The 15,528-nt window shown below is 37.8% G+C and overlaps 1 protein-coding gene across 6 annotated transcripts in view; it reads right to left on the bottom strand.

The window, feature by feature from the left end:
• Positions 1 to 4,893: 4,893 nt before the first annotated feature.
• Positions 4,894 to 15,528, bottom strand: part of Arhgap24 (Rho GTPase activating protein 24) — a 482,648-nt gene continuing 472,013 nt past the window's right edge. For all 6 annotated transcript variants that reach the window (XM_071614402.1, XM_027939807.2, XM_027939806.2 and 3 more), the window contains 2 exons: positions 11,833 to 12,910; positions 4,894 to 6,594 (listed from right to left, as the gene is read on the bottom strand). In XM_071614402.1, coding sequence (XP_071470503.1) covers positions 6,351 to 6,594; positions 11,833 to 12,910 — 1,322 coding nt within the window. In that variant the 3' untranslated portion in view covers positions 4,894 to 6,350. The remainder of the gene's footprint in view (positions 6,595 to 11,832; positions 12,911 to 15,528) is intronic.

Raw genomic sequence — 15,528 nt, 5'->3', positions numbered from 1 at the left:
TCACTTTATATCAACCTGCTCTCACAGTAACTCATCTAGTGCCACCTGAGCAGAACTTACTTACCAACTCGAGAGTAGACCCATCCCAGGAGGTAAACTTTAAAGTCCAGGAGTTAAACTTTCTTCATGACCTAATTTTCTCATCAAGGATCCACCTCCAACACCACCACAATGGTAATTAAATCTCAACATGAGTTTTGGAGGGAACAAATAAATCATGGCACCTGGAGATCCCTTTGTTGTGATTCATAGTCAGTCAATTGTGAGGTGGCAGGAAATGAGTATTTTGAGAAGAGAGGGATGAGATGGACATGACAAGTTCACAAGGACAAGTAGGATGCTCAGAGCTTTCCTTAGAGGTCAGAGGCACAATCACTCAAAGAAAATGGTGACCATTTGGTTCTCCATTCTAACAAGTCCATATTCTCCTGATATCCTTCCTAAGAAAGGTAAACTTTGTTGTATGAACTGGTCACCTGAGCTTAGCTCTTAAGGGGCCATATGGGTAGCCACTAGATATGGTTTAAAATAAATAGTACTTTGAGTTCAGTGGATTATATTACACCTATAATCCCAGTCATTCAGGATAGGAGAATCATAACTTGGAGATCAACCTCAGCAACTTGGTGAGACCCTGTCTCAAAATAAGTTAAAAAAAAAAATAAAGCTTAGGATTCATACAGTGATAAAGCATTTGCCTAGCATGTGTGGAGCCCTGGGTACAATCCCACAGTACTACAAAAAATTGTATCATTTAGTCCTGGACCTGAGTCATAGAAACCATACTTTCCACTAGCTACACTTTCTGCTTAAGATCTACAGAAGGTTCCCTGGGTATCAGCTGTCTAGGGAACTATTCGTTTTCCAAGCCACTTCTCGGGAAGTGGCCTTTAAGCTGGGCAGCTCTAAATTTCAGCTCATTCCCCACTTGTACAATTAAGAGGACCATAAAGAGAATAATGAAATAGACCTGTGTGAGCCACTCAGCCAGTCCTCTTTTCCTGTGGTTTGTGAGTTCAAACAAGGCAAAACGTTTCCTGCTCTGCTGCTTTCTTTAATCAGAGCGAAGAAGCCACCCTGGTCCTAAGGCTCTTTCTGGATCTTAGGGTATGCTGCTGATGAAGTGAGATACACACTGACATCCCTACATCACAGACTTGATAGGCCATTTCTGTTTCATTGCAAAGGCTCTCCAGGGTCTGCCCTTACAGAACCTTTGCACCTGCTTTTGCATGGCCTAGGAAAGCCCCTCACTAAAATTGCCACCCTGGCTGATGACTTCGGGTTCATCCTTCATGTCATGTCTCAAGATCTTAGCTCTGCAGTGTCTTTCATAGCTTCACCTCTGTGACCTCTTACTTACCTTTCTAGTACATCATGTAATATATTCATTGGAGACCAGGTATTCCAGGGCACCCTTCTACTCACTAATCCATATCCTTAGATACTTCCATTCTATTTTACTTAGTACCTTTAACAACCAACACCATCTTCAGCATGGACATGGACAGTTGATGAGGGACAGTTGCAGGTAATTTCTCAGACGTTATCCTCGAGCATGATGTGATTATTTCATCTCAGGGCTGAAAGTGTGCTTTGGTTGTTCTTTCTTTGCCATCAACCTGTGGAAGCTTATTTGGGAACAGATAAGATTAGAGACCCTGGGACCAGGATATAATTATATCCTTTGCTGGTGAACACAATATTCTTGCTGCTGCTGAGTATGACAAATTACTGAAGCCAGAACCCTACTCTGTTCTCTAGGAGCTGAAATGCTTTTGCACTAAGAATATTTTGAGGCCCAGTAACTGTTTATTAAGCACTTTCTATCACAGTGCAAGGCCCTGTGATAAGAACTTCATGGATCACACTTCTTCCTCACAGAAATTTGATAAGGGAGGCACTAATGTTATCTCTACTTTCAAAGCAACCAAACAAACAAATTCAGGTTTATAAGTATTATGTAACTTGTGTAAAGTCTGTACAGCTGTCAAGTGCAGAGCTGGGGTTTGAACCTAGGTCTCTAATTCCAAATTCGCATGCATGTCCTTCTCTATGAAGTTACTCAAATTTGGGTGCAACTCTGCTAGATAGGGAAGTCTGGGGTTTGTGGCTGAGATTGCATTCTGTAAAGCTAGCCTGAATTTCAAAGGCCACATTATTATATCTGTGGTGTACACTGTCCTACCTGGGAATGATCTAAGTTTTTTTTTGTTGTTGTTGTTTGTTTTGTTTTGTTTTTTGAAGGAAGCCCCAGCTAGTGAATAAATAAGACTGTCTTTATTTAAATTCTACTCAAGAGTTTTTCATAATTTCATGATATGTAACATACAAAGTCCATGTTCCAGTTGGCCTGATGTCGCACAGATTATATTTTCAATACTCTACAAAAGATACCCAGCCATTTAGTTTGACAAGTGAAGATAACATAGTAGGACCAACATGGAAGCAAAACCTTTCTCTTGAGATTGTAATCTAGAATCCTTTTAGTTACATAGTTTCAAAGAATCTGAATTAGGACATCCAAGTAGTATAAACAGGATATAGCAAATAAACCCTTCATGACAACTACTGTGTATCCTTAACTCATCTCAAAAATTACTCTTATGTCATTTTGCAGTTGATAATTTCAAGGCTTTTAGCTGAATTAATAGAACCAGATGGACATGCTGCTCATGGACATTGTCATGGAGATCGATAAAATTAATGAAAGCATCCCTCATAAATCAAAGGTTGAAAACCAGGAAGATGATTATGTGTTATTTCCAAAAATCATTAGTAATGCTTTGCCTTGGCACTTCATTTGCCAAAAAAGAAGGGAGAGGGAGGGATTAAAGATTAATAAGATGCAATTCTGGTTCTTTTAGAAGATACAGTTATGGATAGAGCTATCAGCTGAGTGAACCAGCAGGTACTAGAATAGGCCTATTACCTATTCCCCCTAGGAATAACAATGCCCCTTTGTAGAAGTGATTTCCACTTCACAGGCCAGAAAACAGACTCAAAGAAGTTCAGTGACTTGTCCTTGCTGAACTGCACAAAGTCTGGTGAAATGCTTATCTAGATCTCAATTGCCTGCTATTTCCACTGTAGCTTGCTGCCTCCTGAAATGTTTCTTATTTGGCAACAAAAATAACAAGCTATAGGAGATTCTAAAAGAAATAGCTACAAATTGGGAGCACAAAAGTAAACTTACTCTGCTTTGAGATTCTAGGAAGCTTCATAGAGAACTAACAATGATTTGGCTCTTACCAGAAGACTGGACTGTGCAGGAGATAAGGAAGACAGATAAGGAAACAGAAAAAGCAGGTGGGAAGTTCCAGAGGTGTCAACTGGTATGACAAGTGTAACAGGAAGTGGTAGGAAATTATAAACGAAACTGGAAGTCAGAGCAATTTTATGTGAAGGACTTTGTCTTGGTCTAGGGAAAGTCATCAAAGTTTATTAGAAAAGTCAAACTATGTTCAGATGGGTGAGTCAGAAAGGCAACCTGCAAATAAAGATAATAAAGGGTATATGCTCTGGGTAAGAAGCTCTCATCAAAAGATGAGGGAAACTGACCAAAGAAACAGACAACCTGGTGAGTGAACTGCAGACTGACAAAGGAAAAACGAGTCCTTCCTGTATACTAGCTGCTGTGATCAGTCTGACACAACCTATCACGTTAAAATCATAGAGCAGGTCTAGAGGAGTGATATTTTCATTATTCCAGTTACACAGAGGGAAAACAATTTGCATGGAAGGTTCAATAACAATGGGGAAATTGTAGACTACTCGAACCCAGGCAGTTTGATTGCAAAACCTTTGATTTTAACTATTGCATCATATAACTTTTTGGATGAATTCAAGATTTTCATTAGATAAGACAAGGATGGGAGAAAGATGCAAAAAAAAAAAAAAAAAATAAAGGCTGGGGGTTGGGGAGAGAATTACTGAGATTGATTTTGCCCACTTTGAATCTGAATTAGGACATCCAAGTACTGATATGGAATAGACATATGTGAATGGTGTGAAATTAAAAAAAAAATTTATAAAATGGGCTCACTGGGCTGCCCCCACATGCTTTCACTTAAAAAAAAAAAAAAGCCATTTGCCTGTGGCCCTGCCTGGCTTAAGTTCACAGGACATGTTACATCCTCAGCAAATGACTTCCTATCTGCAGGAGATAGGCAAGCCTAACATGCCCAAACACTAAGAACACAAGTTTCCCTGAAGTGGCAGGAGGGATGGGGGAAGAATTATGTGACCCTTACACTGTCCAAATTCCAAAACTCAGGAAGATAAGGATAATTACCCCATCCATAAAATCTGTAAGAACAGGCCCAATTAGAATGGGTCAGCACTGACCAACGTGACCTAGAGTTGTCATGGCAGTGGGGGCTTGAAAATCTGATGTCATCCTGCTGTTAGTCAAAAGAGGTGAATCTGGGCAAAACTCTCTGAAACTTTCCTGGGACCCTTAATAAAACTGAAGGGAAAAAAGCACACTGATGTTCTCCTCTCTGAGAGGACCCTCTCGGTTCTTGAGAGTTTCCCCTTTACCCTTTCCTATCTCCTCTAACACAATCATGCTTGTCACTCTGAGTGACATGTCTGAAATCTTTCTGACTTGATCTCAAGAATCAGAATTTGAAAGGGGTCCTTTGTGCTACCTCAGCTGCTCCAGCCTTGTAACAGCTGTAGTTAGTTTCCTAATTGAGAAGACAGATAAAAGGTAAGTCAAGATAAAGAAGTACATATTGCTATATAGTCGCTGCTTGATACTGAAAGATCACATAAGCTTGCTCAGTGGGGAAGAGGTAAATAAAAGCAGAACATTGACAAGAATGAATGTTATAAAGACCACACTCTTTGAAAACAAATAAACACACATTCAATCTCCAAAACCACAAATCCCATAAACTCAAGTAGTCTTTATTTTCGATTATGTCTTTCTGACTTTGTGCTCTAGTGTGAGATTTATTCACCTGGTTTCCCCAAATTATTGACTGACTGGTGTGTGAAGAATTGTCTTTCCAAAAGAATAGCTTCAGAAAACTCTGAGTTTTCTAGAAAGTTATCGTATTTGTCAAAATGGACTTTAATCATTCATGTTTTAAAATTATTGAGTAAATATGTCTTCAATATAGAAAAAAAATGATATTGTTGACATTAGAAGCAAAATAGTTTGCTTCTTCCAAACTTTTTCCTCCAACTCCTCCTGGTCCTCTTCTCCCACCATCTTGCTGCAAACTACCTTCACCATCTGTGGTGAAGAGAGACTCCCAGATGACAAGAGCCTGAGTGAAAGAAATATGTCACTAGATGATGCATACTGTAGTGGTTTCACTGAGGACACCAGTGATACCACTTCATTTCTGTCATTCAAAGTGCAATCTCTGGGAAACAGGAAAGCAGTCTCATACATGGTATAGGTATTCAAGTGAGGCATGGGTTAGAATCATCATTTCCTAACTTCCAAATAGCAGGAAGAATGTCTCCAATAACCATCCAGCATTTATAAAAACTCAGTTCAGGAGGACAGAGCAATTTGAGGCATGAATGGTTAAATAATATTCTTCACCAATTTTCCTCCTTAAGATGCATCTTGCATGGGAGATATTGCCATCTGTGAATCTGGCAAGGTAGACAGGGGTATTGAGAAAGGGACTTTCTTACACAACCTCAAAGTTATCTCACTAATTATCTGTGTTAAATTATCTCACAAAGTAAATCTGAGCTGGTCCAAGAGAAGAATTAAAAGAGCAGTTCAAAGGTATCTGGTGATTCTAATGTACTTTATAAAACTATTTACATTTCTAGTTTTGGTCATGGCGAGGTCTATTGGCACAAACAGCACAGCCACAAAGTATTCTTTCGCTTTTAATAACTCATCTTATATATTTTGTATATATTTATACTTCTTCTTATCTTCATTTCCTCAACAAAAGGGGAAATAAAAATATTGATCTATAAAATAAGCAGATGATAACACAATGCCAAAAATAGCTTATGTTAAGTGCAAGGGGTGAAGCTTGAAAGCAAGCTAAATTGCAACACATATCAATTTAACATTTATAGAGGAGACTTACAATAAAATAATTCTTGAGATATGCTTCTTATATTTAGTTTAGTTTTTAAAAACTACTCTATATACACATATCCAGTTGAACACTTGACAGTAGCAATGATGGGGCATGATATAACTTTGGTACACATTGCAGATATGGATAGTTAATGACTGTAAATGATATTCCTTCACCAGTGAGATCTCTGTACAGCCAGGTGACCAGCCACCTGATCCCATATTGTTTCCCACCAGAATCCCCAGAGTTCTTCCAAGAGCCATCAGAGACGCAGAGAAAGCAGGCTCACTGGATCCATATCGTGTTTCCTCTCTCGGTTCTCCTGGGTTCCACTGTCAGCTCTCCAAAGGTGGAAAAAAACTGCTCCATTTCCTTCTGTAGCATGTCATTTCTTTTTTCAGCATCTTCTTTTGCACGCTCAGCATTTCGCATTTTGATTTCTATCATTGTGAACTTTTTCCTCTCTTGATCCAGTTCATCGTGGAGACTCATCATTTCTGTTTCCAAAGACAAGTTTCGCTGTTCTAAGCTACAGAGGATAGAAATAGGGAAAAAGAATAAAGCAATTTATTCACTTGAAATGCAAGAGGGATTCAAATGTTCTTACCTCTGTGTCTACAGTGCTTAGGAAATTAGAAGGAGGCCTTTTAAATCAGTGACACAAGGTCAAATGATCAAAAAGGTTTTATTTTGTGGTTTCATTTTACTATTTGCTAAATGATTTACTGTCATTTAATTTGTAATAAGGCCCCAAGGCATCTTCTGGAAGCATTTAGTTGTCATAGTAGTACATGAACAAAATTTGGCCCAAAGAAACCAGAGGATCAGGTCATATAGCACTCATAGAAAAGAAACAGGAGGCAGTAAAGGAAGGAAGCTTCCCAAACACTTAGTTCACTAAACGGAAGGGGAAAGAGGAGGAAAAACACATTTGCCTTCTGTCAAAGGAAAATTCTGATAACAATAATGTCATGGTTAGATTTAAATCCACTTCTAAGAATGGACTTTTCTGGAGCGTAAAAGAAAGTAATCAAAGTATTCAGCTGACCCTGCCAAGTGAGTTAAAAGTTTAACTTCCATTTTTATTCTTTTATTGCATTAAATTACTCCATAAAAGTGCATTCTTAGAAGTGGGCTTAAGTCTAACAATGACATTATTGCTATCACTTAAATAAGCACTGGAGGCTTTGCAAACATGCATCCCATCCAGGCAGCCAGCCTGCCATCACCAGGGTTCATTGCTTTCCAAACTGTTAGTGCATCCTGGGGTACAGGTAAATTACAACTTATAAATTGATAGCTGTAGTATTTTGGAGAACTATAGAATTTAAGGTAACTTCTTTTTTTAAAAAAAATATTTTTTCTCAGTGGTTCAGGAGGCGGAGGCAGGAGGATCACAAGTTCAAAGCCAGCCTCAACAAAAGCAAGGTGCTAAGCATCTTAGTGAGACCCTATCTCTAAATAAAATACAACATAGGGCTAGAGATGTGGCTCAGTGATTGAGTGCCCCTGAGTTCAATCACTGATTCTCCCCATTAAATATACATATATTTAAATATATATAAATAAAAATATATAAATAGATAAATAATTTATATGTAAGTATGCATGTGTGTGTGTGTGTGTGTGTGTGTGTGTATATATATATATATATATATATATATATATATATATATATATATATATATACACACACATATATATTTCAGTTGAAGATGGACACAATAACTTATTCGTTTTTTTTTTTTAAATGTGATGCTAAGGATCCAACCCAGTGCTTCACATGTGCCAGGCAAGCTCTCTACCACTGAGCCACAGCCCCATCCTTAAGGTAATTTCTTTAAAAACAAAGACTATGTTAATATCCATAACCAATAAGACTTAAGTCACATTTATATATGTAAACACACATGCACATGTACCGATGTGCAGAGTTCAAAAGAGGGGTATTAAATACTTCTTTAATGTAAGATGTATCTTGGTAATAGTTGACTTTTTCATCATTTCCCCTAAAGTCAAATAGGAATCACTCAAGTTTACCTAACCACTGAAATTGAAAAGGTGAATGTGTGTGTAGATTGCAAAAATCTGATTATTTTAATAACAATCAAATTAAAATCTCAATTACTTTTCTGTTTTGAAAAAATAAAAACAAACCTAATATGTTCTCTGGGTATTTCATCCAGATAATAAAAACACTTAAAATGAATCTACCTTTGTAAACAACTGGAATTTCAAAATAATAATTTCTCCTCTTTCATACTTGAGAAAACTATTTTAAGCACATGATCACATTTTTTATGTAAGAATCTGGTACTCTGCTGGTTGCCACCCAGAGTTATCATACAATATATTCTCTTTGCTTTCTAAAGTATTTTAGACCTAAAAATGTTGAAAGAAGCTAAAAAAAAATACTAAGAAAGTGAACCCTTACAAACAATATGTTGACACATTTGTATATATCAGGTACTTGCATGAAATTTCCAGGACTTTAAAGGAGTCCTGGAAGGAATTGAATACAGAAGGAATCCCTCCCAATACATTATACATAAAAATACTGAAAAAATATGAGATAGTTAAAATGCATAGTCAGTGTTAAAATAAATAAAAGAATGCCTCAGTCACCAGAACCATGGAAGAAACTCAAATACTGAATAGTAAGTGGAAGTACACAGGGGTGCTGACTCTGTATCAAGGCCAGGGCTAAGTTTTTCTTTTTTGCACAGGGACAGGAGGTGAGGTCTGAAATAAGAGAGGCAGAAAGATGTGTGTTATTCATGAATGTTTGGGACATAGATTTTCTTGCAAAAATGGGACTACATAAACTCTGCTCAGGGACCTGTAGAAGTGGCAGAATTAAATCAGCAAATGAGAAAATTAGTAATTCAGAAAAGAGATATGAGAAAACCAAAATGTCTTAGAGTTGATAAATAGGACAATTTAAATAAGAAACAGAAGTTAACAGAGATGGAAGATAGATTATGAAAACTCAGCATACCTTATTATAAGGTTCTAGAAAGAAAACAGAAAATGGTGGAGATGGAATAGACAAAAGGTGAATAAAAACATTTAAGAATTGAAAGGGATACAAGTCCACAGATCAAATAATAAAACATATATTTTGAGAGTTAAAGAATGGAAAAGACATTGGGATGATGGGATAGCAATATTAATATTAGAAAAATGGGCTTTCAGATAGAAAGCATTATTATAATAAAAGACACCTGTTATTTAATAATAAAAGGATCAATTAAACAGGGAAACAAACCATTCTCAATTTTTATGAGAGCCTCAAATTATTCTATATAAAATATCACAGAATTATAAGGAGATTGATAAACCCAGATTAATGTTTGGAGAATGTGTGGTAACTTTCTCAGAAATTATAGATTTATCTGATAAGAATTAGGGGAAATATAAACAATTTCAATGGTTTGATTAATAGGCTTTATCTATTTGTAATACACAGTATTTCAACCTAATACTAAGAGAATAATGTTTACTAGATCAAATAGTTGATACCATAAAATTTAATGTTTCTGACTATAATATAACATTTTCTCAGAAAATAGAGGGCTGGTATTGTGGCTCAGTGATAGAACGCTCACCTAGCATGGGCAAAGCTCTGTGTTCGATCCTCAGCACCACATAAAAATGGTATTGTGTCCAAGTATAACTAATTTTTTTTTAAAAAAAGAGGGGGTGGAGAGGGAACGCCAAACTCAAATATTTAAAAACTAAAAACCATATTACTTCATTGATAATTAAGCAAAGTTACATATTATATCTATCATTTCTGTCTGCTTCTATCAGTAAGTCCATCCTCAATACAGTGGGGTGGAGGTAAAAAGAAATTTAAAGAAAAATTTATAACTGTAAACAGGAATAAGTTAACTTCTCCTATTGCCTTGGCTTGGGCATGTAGCACCCCCTGCTTCCTGCAGACCTCTCCGTGGACTGTCATAGGGGTGTGAATGCTGTCATGAAATGGTCCATTGAAATACCACTCTATTGAAAAGTTCTATTATTTTATCAAACTTTCTGAAATCAACCACAGATCTCAGAAGGTACATTTATCATCAACAGCCTTAGAAATGAGTGCAAACATCTCAAGCTTTAGATTGATAACATTGTTTCCTGCTCCCATTAAAAGTTTAAAGTGTTATCCCTTCCCTTGAAAGATAAGCTTTCTAGAGCAAGTTCTACCTTATTACCAAGCATTGGCTGCATTTCAGAATTATGGATTCAGTGATTTCAAAATCCATATTCAGAAGGAAGAGTGACCTTATAAGATGATGATCCTGCTTTTTTCTTATTTAAACTTCCTTTCACTCAGCATTATACATAAAAATGCAAATCATATTGCCATTCAGGGTAGCTTACAAATTTATATATATGTATATATAAATTTATATATTATATACATGTGTATATAATATATGTATGTCTATCTGCCCAATGATATAATTTTTCAATCTCCTAAGTAATATTTTTATCTATATTTACTTTGCCATAACTTTTGAAAGTATGTTATCTTTTGGTCTGATAACTGGTAAATGGATGAGAAACATATGAAGATAAATTAATGCCATATATATAAATCTGTCCTTCTTCTGTGGCTCCAAACTCTGCAGTTACATATGACACCAAGGAACCATGAAAGCAGTGGAAGTAGGGTAAATTTTTGAGGATCCTAGTACATCATGCAGGAAGAGGTCCCCCAAATCACACAGATTGAATCTAGGAACACTAGGTGGGATAACTTGAGCCTCAGCCCTTCTTTCCCTTACTAGGTAATTCAGTGTTCTTTACCCGACATGACATGAACATGAAAGCGATGAGCTAGTAATTTCTGTGACCATGGTAAAAACGCTGGGTGTGGTGATGTTCACATCCCTGGCACAAGGTTTTATTGTGAGTCTTGGGCTCTCCTCTCAGTGGAGAACCAGATATTCAAGAGTACCCTGAACACAGAACAGGTAGGCAATACCCCTTAGCTGGCCCCCACTACTGCCCTGAGCAAATTACTAAGCAAACTTCTGTTGACCACCTTATGAGAAGATGGAAATTGGTATAAAGCAGTTTTTGCATAACTGCTTCCTTAATCATCTAGCTGAACCCCACTTAGGCTATGATTCCTTTGATGATGTTAGCACAGTCCATGTCACCTCTTCTAAAATCCCACCAAGGATTCCAATCTCAGAGTAAATGTCAAGGACTGAAAATGACCCCACAAAACCCTAGGACATCTTACACCTGTGGCCTCTCTGAGCTCATGTCAATCCTTAAAGTCTGAAACAAGCCTAGCTGGCAGAAGATACTTTCTCAGAATTCAGTTATTGAAAGAATGAAAACTAAAGATCTGTTTACTTTATTTTTAGCCCTAATATATACCTATCTTTTTTTTTTTTTAACCTTAACTTCATTCTTTTCTTCAAAGCAGGTTCCTTATTCTCGGTTCATTTCCTCATTCATGGTCCCTTTCCTCCCAGTCTTCTAATACATCTCCACATATTTAATAATAACATGTCGAGCACCAATTCGGTGCCAGGGACTTCCTAGGTGCTTCTGAGACAGATATTACTAGTATTTAAAATTCTTCCACTGGGAAACAGGCTCACAGAGATTCAGCTAACTTCCTTAAAGTCCCTGAGCTCACAAATGAGGACTTGATCTCTTTGCCCTTGGTACCCATTTATTTAGCCCCTTGTGATTTTTGTCCCACAGTCGCAAGATGCGGCAGTTAGGATCTGCAGATTTTCCTCACCTCTTTATCCTGGACTCATACTCTATCTTCTGTTTGGTCATTTCCTGTTTCAGGCTGGAAACTAAACTGTGCAGTGCACTGTGGCTGCTGGTGTTGTTACCAACAAATGTCTCACTGTTGTCACTGCTGCTGGTGGCACGACTACTTCGACCTCCCACGCTCCTCCGGTCACTTTTGCTTTCATAGTCCCCAGGGTGGGAAAGGTCGTCCTGTGGGGGACCATCCAAAACAGGATCCTCAAAATTCCCACCATAAAAGTCTTGCTCTGGACAGGTGGTGGTGGAGGAGCGGCAGGAATTGGAGTTCTCGGGGAGGGAGATTTCACAGGAGGAAGTGGACCAGGTGGCGCTGTCCACACTCTGTTTGTCATCGAGGCTCATCATGGAGAACTGCTGATGGACATTGTCGTAGGTGGAGAGCCTGTTGTGCTGGCCCGACTCTGCGGCTTGCTCCTTCGGCTTGTTATCTCTCAGGGTCACATAGCCGTTGGGCAGCCAGCTCATGCTTCGACCATTCGCGGGGTTCCCCAGTGTGTCGGTGTTCAAAATGCCCATGCGCACTGTTCCGTTCTGCACACTGTGGGTACCCATTTTGGTTCCAGGTCCTTTCAATGAAGAGGTCCTTCTAGCTTGTAAGCTCCCATTGGGGGTGGTCTGAGTTTTCTCAAGACCCTCTGCATTGCTGCTGCTAAAGGACCCATTGGTGACTATCCCACTGCCCTTACTGAAGGCTGGGTTCTTTTTGACCATGAGAGGGGGACTCCTAGACACATCCAACTTGTGGATGCTATTCCTTGGGCTGTTGTTTTTGCTGCCTGATAGAGCTGGGGGGGATCCATTGTCCAGGCTGCTTCTCTGGGGAGACTCAGACTTGTCCCAAGAGCACCGCCTGCCAGGGCTGTCCTTGGTGTTATTGTTTTCCTTGTTCTGTAACTGACCCATAGTGGCTTTCTTCTGAGTGTCGTTGTTGTTGTTGCTCACTCCGTCTTGGGTCTTGCTTTGCGGTTCTGTATCTTTGGGGAACAGACGATCGTGCTTACTAATCATCACTGACATCAGCTGCTGGACCACCACAGTGCCTGGAATGGCATAGAAAAGTAAAGCGGTGTGAGGCAGTCTTGATTTATTTTTTACTTTGAATGTGACTCTTAAAAAAGCATATTTAGGTGAAATTCAAAATTATTATTAGCAGTGCTAAACTATATTCTTAATTATTGTAATAGCAATAGAAGATAAAATCTCTTGGGCATTTATTCTATGCCAATGTGCTATGCCAAGCACTTTCTTTTTGTAGTTTAGTTAGATTTTAAAACAAATATATGGATATACATTGTTATTATAACTGCATTTAAAAAGATAAGTCAAGTGCCTAAGGTCATAAATCTAAGGACCAGATTCTAGACTTGAACTCAGTTATATTGTTCCAAAGACTGGACTCCTAATTATTATACAACATATATTACAAGCCTGATATTTGATTATGATGACTCTTTCTTAGGAAGAGGCCACTTTGACTACTCGTCTGACAATTGCCTCAAATTATTACTGCATTATGGAAATATCTTTGTTATGGTTTAAATATGAGGTATCCTCCAAAAGTTCATGTGTGAGTCAAGAAAAAAGGGGTTAGAAATGAAAGATTGTGTTATGAGGGTCCTAACATAATCAGTATGTTAATCCACTGATAAGGACTAACTAGGTGGTAACTGAAGGAGGTGGGTCATTGGGGGCATGTGTTTAGGGTTTATATTTTATCTCTATTGAGCATAGCTTTCTCTCTCTACTTCCTGGTGTGATGTCCTGAGCTACTTTGCTCCACTACACTCTTCTACCATGATGTTCTACCTCACCCCAGGCCCAGAGCAATGGAATTGGCCATTTATGGAATGAGATCTCTGAAACCATAAGCCTCCAAATAAACTTTGGTCCTCTAGTTGTTTCATCATGTCTTTTGCTCATGGCAGTGAAGAAGCTAACAAAACATCTCTAAATATAAAAATTATCTGTGGTGCATGTATGATCTCTTTCTAATATAGTAAGATGATGAAGTTCCACATGACTTTGCTCACTATCAAAAGCTTTGGGACATTTTAAGTGACAAATCCAGAATGGTGTAGTGAGGAGCTACAAAATCCTCTTCTCCATAAAAGCACTAGCAAAAAAATTCAGAATCAACTTATTCAGAATTCTGGAAATTAACTAATGGATTGAAGCAATCTGTAGAGTGTTGATTCAAGAAAAGGGGCTGAATCTCTATAAAATCATCAAGCTCTGTAGTGTTTCAACTTGTGCTATCCCCAACCTTTTCTCCCCAGCTTTGCAATAACCTTGAAAACCAATAGTCCATAGTCATAACAAGGACCAAAAGTCTAGCAGTCCAGCAGACACTGCAATGGGTACAGGGAGATTGCAACTCCTTCAAAACTCCATTTCCAGAGAATTGTCATATTTTGACCTCTCTGTTAATTCTCTGGAATTTCCCACTCACAAGGCTTGCTTTTATTTGATCTGATTAGAAGCTTACCCAGGGTGAACAGCATTTTTTTCCAGTGACATTTGTAAAAGATAAAGATAGGCATTTATCTTTATCATTGTGGTGCCTGAGGCAATGGATAACAGTAAAGACAAACAATAAGCTAACTGAACTTAAAAGGAAAATCTTGGGGATGAGGTTTTCATAGTGGGTTTTGAAATGCTCTGATGTATTTTGGGGAACCTAGAAAACCACATGTGCAGTTCAGGTTGTGTGCATACTTAGGAAACCACTGAGAAGGCTGTAAACACTCATCTCTCTCTGAACCTGAGGCTCTGCATAAGCAGGAATTGAAGGCTAAGAAAGTGTTGTCAACTGCCTAGCTGAGTATTGATTTGTCCCAACATAAACACAGAACCCTCTGGTAGCGACAGGGAAACTCATTGACTCCAGGTGTTCAAGGAAATCTCTATCATTAGCTAACAAACCAAGCAGAGACTTTAAAGGCCACACAAAAAATACTAAAACAGACTTTACAGAATTAGTTCAGGAAAGACTAAACAAATGGCAATACACAGCAACATCAACAAACGCTAACAAGGAAAAGAATCCAATATCCAGAATTTTCACATATTAATATTTCCTAATTTTCAACAAAATATTATGAGACATGAAAAGAATTAGGTAAGTATGGCACAAACACAAGTGTCTGTGGAAATCCATCCATTGTATTCATTAAGCAAATACTTTAAATAAGCTACTCAAAATGTATCCAAACAACTTAAGGAAACCCCCCCCCAAAAAAAAGAAGAAAAGTGAAAATAATGTGTCATCAAATAAAGAATATCAATAAAGAGAAAGTATATGTACAAAGAATTGGATATTCTGGAGCTGAAAAGTACAATAACTAAAATGAAAAAGTGAGTAGGTGGGATTAATAGCACACTTAGAAAGGTAGAAGAAAGAATCAGCATACCTAAAAATAGACCAATTGAGGTTATGCAGTCTAAGAAATGATAGAAAAATCAAAAAAAATGAAAGAAGCCTCAGGAATCAATGGGGAAACATCAAACATACCAGCATAACATCTCAGAAGGAGAGGTGAGAGAAATGAACTGAAAGACTATTTCAAGAACTAGTGGCTGGAAACTTTCCAATTTGATGAAAAACATGAATATACACATGTAAGGAGCCCTTCAAATTCCAAGCAAAGGTAAATACAAA

The sequence above is a fragment of the Marmota flaviventris genome, chromosome 7, assembly GCF_047511675.1.
Source record: "Marmota flaviventris isolate mMarFla1 chromosome 7, mMarFla1.hap1, whole genome shotgun sequence".
NCBI classification, from domain to species: domain Eukaryota; kingdom Metazoa; phylum Chordata; class Mammalia; order Rodentia; family Sciuridae; genus Marmota; species Marmota flaviventris.
The sequence above is the reverse complement of the archived record's forward strand: the minus strand, read 5'-3'. Positions and strand labels throughout refer to the sequence as shown.